General features: G+C 39.2%; 1 protein-coding gene across 6 annotated transcripts in view; it reads left to right on the forward strand.

The window, feature by feature from the left end:
- The window catches only part of CBLL1 (Cbl proto-oncogene like 1), a 7,876-nt gene extending 1,211 nt beyond the window's left edge, over positions 1 to 6,665 (forward strand). For 3 of the 6 annotated variants that reach the window (XM_086886786.1, XM_086886790.1, XM_023918618.2), the window contains exons 2-6: positions 1,507 to 1,674; positions 2,020 to 2,120; positions 2,369 to 2,452; positions 3,261 to 3,334; positions 3,843 to 6,665. In XM_086886786.1, coding sequence (XP_086742912.1) covers positions 1,507 to 1,674; positions 2,020 to 2,120; positions 2,369 to 2,452; positions 3,261 to 3,334; positions 3,843 to 4,884 — 1,469 coding nt within the window. In that variant the 3' untranslated portion in view covers positions 4,885 to 6,665. The remainder of the gene's footprint in view (positions 1 to 1,506; positions 1,675 to 2,019; positions 2,121 to 2,368; positions 2,453 to 3,260; positions 3,335 to 3,842) is intronic. The other 3 variants (XM_086886787.1, XM_086886789.1, XM_023918619.2) reach the window with 1 other exon arrangement.
- Positions 6,666 to 10,531: the final 3,866 nt, after the last annotated feature.

The following is a 10,531-nucleotide window of genomic DNA, read 5'->3' on the forward strand; positions in this document are numbered from 1 at the left end:
CCCTGTTCACAAATGGACTGAGTTGCTGCAGAGACTGTTTGTGGTTTATGGTGCTGTGGTTTTGTTATTCTTGTAGAAAACAGAATTTGCCAACACGTGGAAAACAAGCAGCTTCACCTCTGATGTCTTGGTCCAGTGCTCCCTGGGGAAGCCTGGTGAGATAGTTGAGTGCAGGTTCATCTGGACAGCTGAAAGAAATAACAAATTGCCAGAAGTCAAAACAAGCTTTATTGCTTTTGCCTTTTTGCATATTGCCTTTTAGAATGAAACTGTCAACCATAGTGCTAAGAGGAGTTTGATCTATCTGAGGAAATTGAGGGCTTTTGATTTGGCGGTACAGGGCTGTTAGGGTACAGTCTCAGTTTGAAACAGACACATTTCCTAGCTATGGTGGTAGCTGGTGAAAAACTGAGAGCAATCCCATTTTTTCTTGTTTTTTTCTTCCATGTGTTGCATTGTGTGTGTGGTTGTAGGTTTTGAGAGACAGTAGTTGGTGAGGCATTGTGTAGAATTACACCAATGGACCCTAATTTCAGTGTCCATGCTCCTGCACTGCAATCTTTTGGGGCCTCAGCAGTCATTCCAGGGCTGGAGTGCCATTCCCTGGGGAACTGCAGGGCTGTAACTGCTTCGGGCTTACCCCTTCCAGACTGAGCATGTCCTGCTTTGAAACACCTGTGGCATTTTTAGTTAAAATCTCTGTGAGGTCGGAAGATTTGTGTAGGACATAACTTCATTTTTGTATGAATGAGATGCTGTATGGTGGTTTTGGATAAACTCACTGGAGGTTGAGGGAGTTGCACCTCCTCATTAGTGTTGCTTGTTGCATGACCTGGTCTGTGTTATCTCTTGGAGCCTGTACCTGCTGATGCATGCATCAGGCTATTTCTTGCTTTGATTACTCTGATACTTAGATTTAAATCTGGTTAAGAAGAATTTTGTATGTAGCCAGGAACAATAATTTTCAGTTTGGGAAGGATACAACTATGTATTCCTAAATATCAGTATTTTTGTGATACTTTATAAGAAACTTGGAAGTGATATGTCAAGATACTGAGTTAATATATAAACTAGTTTTCTTCCCACTTTAATAAACAATATACATAAATTTTAAAAATTATCTTTTCACATAAGAAATTCTGTGTAGCCAAAGTTGTACAAAGAATTGACTCTACAGTGCTCTTCAGACTGTGAGAAGAGCTATAAGGTTAATGTTTCTGTTGTGGAAAAATGTATGGCTAGCTAGGTTATTTGAAGAGCTTTATATTTAAACTAGATTTCCTAAAACCATTGCTGTTCTCAGTACATTTTTGTGATGTGACTTCTGGAATAAATTGTATATGAAGATACCTATTTTCTAGTGATTAAATTTTGATTTGTTACATGAGTCTTAAGCAAACTTTAAAAATTATTTTTCTTAAAAATTTCCTGTTAATATTTAGCCTCTTTAGAGACTACTAAATAAATGAAAAGTTAGATAAGTTTTTTTAAAATTTTCTTTCATAGACAATGATTTGCAAGGAACAAATAGTTCAGGATCATTGGGTGGTCTTGATGTCCGTAGAAGAATCCCTATAAAGCTTATTTCAAAACAGACCAATAAAACCAAACCTGCACCTCGAACTCCAAGAAATATGAACAGGATGCCTTCGAAGACACAAGCTGGTGATGAAGGTAAATTCATATAAATTCCCTGTAGTAGGGAAGTGTATTGTTCTGCAGCATTGTTCAAGACTTTACTAAGAGCCTTAAGAGTCCAGGTTTCTGTCCAAATGCAAAACAAGTTTTAGATCTCCAAGTACTGCTGCACTGTAGGGCTTCAGCAGTGCCCATTTCCAAAACAGGCTGTCTTACTGTTTTGGCTCTACCTTTCTGTAGAATGGGCTCAGCAGACTGGAAGTGCTGTGGCATTATTTGATTATTTCAGTACAAATGGTCCATGCTCTTAATAGCAGCTGGTGTCAATTACAAAAGTGTTGTGGTTGGCTTGTGTCTTTCTTCTCTTTCTCCTTTCCACAGAAGAATTTGATTATAACAAAGAGGAGCGATACGAATGTAAAGGAGTTGAAATGTTTGGCAATCAAAGGCGATTTCCCGGACCCATTTTTTGGGATTATAAGGTAAAGTCATGAGTCTTTGCCTGTGTTTCATACTAAGCTGTAGGTAGTCCTGGTAGATACTTTGTTAATTAAAGGTTTTTCAGTTATTTTTGTCTGACTAAAACTGTATCTGCTGCTTTCTCCTGTTTGTGGTGTTCTTGCTTCCTTTTCAACTAATTCAGAAATAATGGGTATGTTGGTGATAATTGAAAGGAGAAGCTTTAGTGATGTTGGGGTTTGTTTTTTCACCCCCTTCTCTGTCCTACCAGATAAACTTGCTGGGGGAAAAGGATGATACACCAGTCCATTTCTGTGATAAGTGTGGATTGCCCATCAAAATGTATGGACGCATGGTGAGTGAAATGGCCAATGGAAGATGGTTTTCCTTTAGATAAAATAAGGTTTTACTGTGTCTGTATGAAGCTTCTAGAGGTTACCGATTTCAAGAGGCACCTGAATAAACAGCAGAATAGTACCAGGATGGAACTGGAGGCCTTCGCTGCTCAAGTGTTTTTGTTCTGTCTATCTGACTGATTTTGCTCTGCTTCTCAATTCAATAAAGTAAGCCTGAAAATATTAAACAAAAAACAGAACACCATCACGAAGGAAAAAACCTTCAAGTTCTGGCATTTTCACCTTACACCTCTTGGGTTTGAAAATAGGCTTTTTATTTCAATTGAAGACTTGCAGTGAAGTTAGAAAACCCTGTTCACTTTCATGTACCTTTAAAAATCCCTGAGATTAATTTAGATTTCTAAGTGTGATGTAACAGGCTTCAGCATCTGTCTTAATGACAGTTAATGCTTTTAAAACTTTCCTTCCTTGCCAGCAAAACAAGTATAGTCAGATTGCATATGCAGCTTCTGTGAAAGTTCAGTGTTGATAATAGTGCAAGACTCAAACATCTGCCAGTTTTTTTTACCAACACTTAACCCCAAACAACACTACCCCAAAAACCCCCAAACTCAGCCTAAACTGTTCTAGAAGGTTTCTGTGCAAAAATGCTGTAAATTGTTAACCACTGCTATGCTTGTTCACCTCATAGGTAACTTAGTTACTTGAATTATTATAAACTGTGCACTGGAGGGAGGAGGAGCAGTATTCTGCAGAATGACATATATATTTATACATGATGTCTTAAAAGCAATTTTTTATTTCTAGATACCTTGCAAGCATGTTTTCTGCTATGACTGTGCTATACTGCATGAGAAAAAGGGAGATAAGATGTGTCCAGGGTAAGTTATCTCATGATTTGTTATTAAAGGAAATGTAAGAAAGTAACTTAAATATGTTATTTCAGATACTCTAACATGGCTTTTATATATGTACATTAAGCAGAGGCAGTAGAGTACTCTGAACTTTCTAATTCCTATTCCATATTTTGGGATCGTAAGAGATCAGTGTTTACATTGTTTTTGGGTAGCTAACATGTCACTGCTCTAATTTGAGAATGAATTAATAGCAGTTTGATTTACTTAGTGAAATTGACCTGTGTTATGTCTTAATGCACAGAAGAAATTTGTGTGAGAGATGCTACTTAAAAAATTATACCTCATGAAAGTTTTATGTTCTTTCATAGTTATATTTCAAGTTTTAAAAACTAGGTAAACTTAAAAACCATTGAACGGTTTCTTTCATTGCTACAGTGGGGCAAAATTGTCAGCTCTAATTTGGCTAATGTTAGCAAGAATGCATGTTGAGCTCTCTGTAATGAAAATAAATCAATATTCTCTTTTTATTTAGCTGTAACGAACCTGTGCAGCGAATTGAGCAGTGTGTACGAGGATCTCTCTTCATGTGTAGCATTGTTCAAGGATGCAAGAGAACTTACCTGTCACAGAGGGACTTACAAGCCCACATCAACCACCGTCACATGAGAGCTGGGAAGCCTGTTACTCGTCCTCCCATCGAACCCGTGCATCCTCCTATTGCCCCACCACCGGCCGAAATTCCCGAGCGTTTCATAATGCCCCCGGAGAAACATCACATGAGCCACATTCCACCAAAGCAGCACATCATGATGCCACCGCCCCCCTTGCAGCATGTCCCACATGAGCACTATAACCAGCCCCACGAAGACATCCGTGCTCCTCCTGCAGAGATGGCCATGGCTCCGCCGCCTCCCCGCCCGGTCAGTCAGGACACCTTCCGCATCTCAACGAGGAAACACAGCAACTTAATAACTGTCCCCATTCAGGATGACTCCAATTCAGGTGCTCGAGAACCGCCTCCACCAGCGCCTGCACCTGCTCACCATCATCCTGAGTACCAGGGTCAGCCAGTGGTGTCACACCCTCATCACATTATGCCTCCCCAGCAGCACTATGCACCGCCCCCGCCGCCGCCTCCGCCCATCAGCCACCCGCTCCAGCACCCTCCACAGGCGGCAGGCACCCCTCACATGGTGTACAGCCAGGCTCCGCCACCTCCAATGACCTCCGCCCCGCCGCCCATAACCCCGCCGCCCGGACACATCATTGCCCAGATGCCACCCTACATGAACCATCCTCCTCCGGGACCTCCCCCTCCTCAGCATGGAGGCCCACCTGTAAATGTAAATGCACCCCCTCCCCATCACTATAATCCCAACTCTTTGCCACAGTTCAGTGAAGATCAAGGAACTCTTAGTCCCCCTTTCACACAGCCTGGGGGAATGAGTCCAGGGATATGGCCAGCTCCAAGGGGGCCGCCTCCACCTCCAAGGATGCAAGGGCCTCCTGCTCAGGCCCCACTTCCTGGACCACATCACCCTGATCAAGCCAGATACAGACCCTATTACCAATGATACAAGCAACTATATGAATAGAGAATGCCATGAAGAAGATAAAACTAAATACAGAAGCCTTTTAATTGTTTTGGGGTTATTTTGTTGTGGTTTTTTAAGAATACTGTCATTTTGACTGTAAGACATTTTGAGGTTTGAATCTTAAATAATTTTTAAGCCTTGGCCGTAGGACTCTTAACTTCAAATACTCTGTAGTGCTAAAATAAGTGGCTTAGTAGACCACAGTTGCATTTTAACAGAACTTCTGTTGCTAGTGTGGCTAAATTGTCCTAAGATGATCACTTGTAATACTATTTCCTGGAGAAGATGAACACGTGTTGTACCATTCTGAATATTGTTTTTGTTAAATCCAGTGTTTTTGTTAACCTGTGTACAATAATTAAATCAAAATATGGTTGTAAATGTGGTGAGTTTTTATATAAAGTTAACATACGCATAGTTCTGGGACACCATTTCAACACGTACACCTTCCAAACGGCAGTGTAGTGAAATAGTAAAGGAACTTTAACATTTCTCCTACTGCCATTTCCCGTTACTCATAAGGATTTCAGGGTGTAGTGAATTTTTGGCACTAGAAATCACACGTGCAGAATTCTGCATTTACCACGTTTCAGCTTTTCTGGTTTTTCCTTTATGCATCAAAATGAATCTGAAAAGATACAGCTTTGGGTATGACATGAAACCATGTGTTGTGGGGGTTTTTTTGTTTGGGTTTTTGGAGTTTGTTTTAAAGCTAGTTTTGATTCAGGAGGTTCTGTTTACATGTAAGTAACTCAGTGGAGTTCAATTCAAACTACTGTGTTTACCTGTGGCTGTGTTTGTGTGGAAGTGGCTGTGAACTTGCTTGCCATGTCCATGAAAAGCAGCTTCTTTTAGGTAGGGAAGACATGTTTGCCTCTCACTTTATATAATGTGTACAGTAGGAAAACTTCCTATTTGGGTAATATGAGAAAAGTGGTCTGAAATCCCACGTGTAGATATAAAAAGGTACACATTACTTATCTGTTTTGATTTTGTGATAGAGGTTTAATTGAACAGACAGTTGTTAGGTGTTTTGCTTTTCTCAAAAGCTAGCAATATAAACAGGCTTTTAGGTCTGTTTTTTTCCAAAATTTATGTTTTATAAGATACTTTTAAAGAGAAATGTAATATAAAATGAAAAGATTCCTTTTTAGTGCAGCCGGTAGCAGAAAGAGATGTGAACAGGGCGGTAGTGTCTGTTGGTTGGGGTGCTTATCTTTGCATTTCTGATCAGTATTTGCACTGAGCCATTGTTTTTCCAAATGCCACATTTCTGGCAGTGGTGCTTTTAGATGAAGTCCTTCGGGATATTTCTAAAGTTTGTAGTTTCCTACTGTTCTCAAATAATCTGAGCCATCTTAAAGCCTCAGTGTTACTTTTTTATTTTGTAAACATTCTCTTCCAGAACCATAAGTGTTAAATTTATGAAAAGAGCTGTGACAGTGCAACATTCCAAATTTTGTATTCTTATGTCTAAACTTCATATTTTTAATTGGTAGAGCAAGGGCTCTTTAGATTTATTCTGTTCTTGACTGCCATTGATTTCCTTGTGACCACAGCCAAATCTTTTAGACTGCCTTTCAAGTAAATACATCTTCAGAGACGGGATACAAATAAATTCTGGGGTATGCAAATGGCCAATAGTGTCAACTGCTTGAAAATGTACTTAGCTGTAACATACTTCTTTCTAAGAGAGAGTTATTTGGTGTGGTTGCTCTGAAAACTAAGTAATTTTAAATAAAATACAGTGATGAAGAAAAGAAGCTAATTGTAATAGTGTGCTATGAAGCGGGCTGATTGAAAATTTCCTGTTGCTATACGTGTGAAGGCAAAAATGGCTATGCCAGCATTCTTTCAGTATCTAACAAACACATGAGGAACTTTTGAGGACCCCTTCTGTCACGGTGAAATTGACTGGGAGGAGGCATATTTATGTTACAGCGCATGATTTCATCTGGGAGGAAATCTGCATGTCTGATTCCTGTCCTTTGACTCTGCCAAGCCAAGCTCAGGCCCGACACAGCTGTGTCACAGGGACTCGCTGAGGCCTCCAGTGCCGGCTCGCTGCGCTCGGACACGTGCGGCTTCCCAAGGGCCAGGCATCCGCTTCACCAGTGCTCTGTGTTAGGGAAAATGGGACATTCTGGAACGAGCTACTACCCACCAGTCACAGGTGATGAGGAAATCAGGCAACTCTTTCCATGGTGCTGAAGTCAGGTTTCAAACTTCTGTCACATAGGCGCCTGTCTCCTGACCCAGATGAAGGGTTCAAAATATTTCTGGGTCCAAAGCTATTCTTGAAGTTACTGCTAAAGTGCTTTCCTGAAAATTCTGAGGCAGATAAATTGATGAAGGGAAAACAGCAGTTTTTGCTCTATCAAGAAGCACAAAAGGTGAATGTATCTCTGTCATTGTCAGTGTAGACCGTGTGTGAGAATTTTTTTCCCCGTAATTCAAACAAAGGTGACATACGTCATACGGACAATGATGTATTATTCCCCAAAAAACCAGTGGGATCCCCTGAGCTGGTTAGTAACCATGGAAAAAGTCTGATAGAGAAATTAACTGAGAAGTCATCCTATATAGGCAGGTCCTGGACTTGAATCAAATTTCTATGTCATCTTGTAAGAGGAAGACTTAAATATATTTTTTTAATTATTAAATCAGGATTAGATTATATATATAAATCTATAACCTATGTAACTAAGGGCACTGTTGATGTTTTCATATTTTCAGAGTTTAAAAATGCTTCCTCTGGTTGAAGCCCTGTGTTAACTGTCTTTTTAATTTGTTTATGGGTTTGGTATATGTTTTACCATGGCTTTTTCCTTGATTTGTTGGTTGGATTAATATTTTTTTAAAATACCAGGTCATTTTACTGAGAGGTTAAAAAATACATGTGTTTTATTTAATTGTGTAATTGACAGTGTTAGAAATTGTGAGATGTGATTTCTTTGGATCCCTTCTTACTGTAAAGACGAACATTTGAATTTAATTAATTGTGTTTATTTTGAATCAATATCCTTGTCTGTGGCAGTGATCTCCTTCCTGAAGCATTGCCAAGCAGATCTCAGGTTTTAAAGAGAACTCTGACATTTGAATTTGTCAGCCATTGCAGGTTCCTGTAACAATGTCGCATAAGCAATGAAAAGGAGTTTTATGATGGTTTGTGTTCACCATGGAAAGAATGAAAGGACACCAGCAGATGGCCTGAAAATATCTGTGTTTTAGATGCTTGTCTCCTTATACTTCATCCTTGATTCCATCTCTGACTTTGCTTAAAAAGTTGTCTGCAGCCATGCATAACTTATAACCAGGGGACCAGTAGTGTGAACGATCCTTTCTGTTTGTGGTGGGTTTTTTTAATACTGTTAACATGATGACTGATTGCCTACATGTGATATGTTATGTTTTTCATGCCTTTTAAAAAGAAAAAACTGTGAATTAATTTTTTTAAAAACTGATCCACGAGAATTGTAAAAACTTACTGGATGAATTTTCACTTCCTGCTCTCAAAGACTGTCAAAAACTGTTTGTTAAAAACTGAAGTGGAAGTAATTCCACTACTACCTAACTACTTTTGAATTTGCACACATAGCAAAGGAGAAAAACTGTCTTCCTCTTAGTGGAAGCCAGGTGTTCTCAAAAACACATTTGTGGATATGATTTCCCTGTGGATCAAATCTGAACACACCTCTCTCTTTTTAAACTTTTCTGCTCTGTAAAACTTGTGTCGGATTTCAAGTTGTTCCTCTCTGTGTGCATTGCTGGGCTGCTGACAAAAGCAGGTACTGGTTTACAGCAGAAGGTCCTGTCAAGCCTGGGAAACCGGAGGAGCACAGTGGATTGGAGCTGCAATGGAATACTGAATGTATGGGAAATAAATTTGAACTTTTCCTCTTTGTATGTATGACAGAGTCCAGCAGAGAAATGTCCAAGGTTTGGATTCACTTTCATCCTGATTACTTTTCCAAAGTAAATTATCAGTACTATGCAAGTTGTATTTCCCTTTGTATTTATTTTATGGTGTTAAAAACAATTCTTAGCAATTCACAAATCATCTTGATACAGTAATAGTCCCTTCACAACTGTGAGCTTTTGCACTGTGTTTAGAAATATTATATTCACACTAATGATTCACACTGACCAGTTTGCAAATTCAACTGCCTGCATTTGTTTGGGCAATGTGAGTAAAAATAATGATGTTTAAATCCCATTTTAGTTTTGACTTTGCCATGAGACACCAACTTTAGAAACTTTCCCTATGCTAAATGGGATTCCTCTATTCTCTTGAGCATGAGACATTAATTTGTGGGTTTTTTTCTCACTTTTTAAAATTTATTTTCAGTGTACTCAGTTCATGAGTGCAAGAGGTTAAAATATTAAAAAATGCAGCATACATCCAGAAATGTGTGGGTGGAATAGCAGCAGGAAGCTGGTAAATTAGCTCAGTCATTATGAAACTTCAGTGAGTAATTTTGATAATACAACTCAAGTGATTCTTGAGTGCCAGTAGGACTCATTGTAATACAATACTGGAAGTGGGAAGAGAGATAATGTGTGCAGGCGGGCAGGAATGTCTCCATTTCTATGTTGTAATGTTTCACAAAAGGACTTCAGCATAACTGCTTAGAAAAAAAACCCAAATGAGTAACTAAATAGAAGTATGTGTCCATTGTCAAGAGATTTCTTCAGGTTTTTTTGTGAAGACCAATGCTTGAACACACCTCCAAGATAATTTATGGTGAATTATTTCCTCCACTAAATAAAATCACATAAGTGCTGGTGATTGTTCCTCAATTTGTTCTTTGTCATTTCTGGGTCAGGTAAACTTTCAGACCCCTTCTTAGGAAGCAGAAGGGAGCAATGCATATAGACAGAGAAAACATTCTCCACCCTCAACACAAGGGTGTGGAATAGAGAGCTGTTAGTAGCATTTCAGTAAGGAAGTGCTTAAGGATACTTCTTCCTTCATAGGAACTCAGTTTGAAATTGAAACAAATAAAGGTTTGCATGTTATATTCCTCTCTTCATTGGCCCTAAGACCTTGAATAAACTATTTTAATTTTTTGTTTCTGTATTCCACACTGCACTGCAAAGTGGTAATTAGGCTTGGAGTAGGCTTGAGTATCACTGGCTCTGTGGCTTCTCCATTTTCCTTCCCTCTTGCTGGCTGTAAAGTTAGGTACAAAGTGTCTGCACTGTGCTGAAAAGGGATAGGCTCAGGATATGTCATGAGGAATTAGCATGATACCTGTGAGCTCTCCAAAAAGCAGGAGAATTTGGAATTTGCCTTTTTGCTTAACTCCTGAGTAGAATACTAAGACACAGTATATAGTAGTGCTCTGAGTAGAAACAGTACCCAACGCAGGATGTTTAGAAACCTAAATAGCCAGTTTTCTGAAGGTCCCTGTCTCAAAAATAAAGCAGTAAATCTGCATCACCACAGTATCCCACAACAAGATGTTACAATCTTCATGTGGGTAAACTGCCCAGAAAAATGCTAGTATTGGAATAACAGAGTTGCAGAAATAACCAGTACCTGGAGGAAGTATCTCATGAAGCATCGGAAGTACAATTGGTGCTGGTGTCAACATTGAAAAATAAGGAGTAGGATGATTTAAGA

The sequence above is a fragment of the Cyanistes caeruleus genome, chromosome 4 (genome assembly GCF_971803275.1).
Source record: "Cyanistes caeruleus chromosome 4, bCyaCae1.hap1.1, whole genome shotgun sequence".
Classification (NCBI taxonomy): Eukaryota; Metazoa; Chordata; class Aves; order Passeriformes; family Paridae; genus Cyanistes; species Cyanistes caeruleus.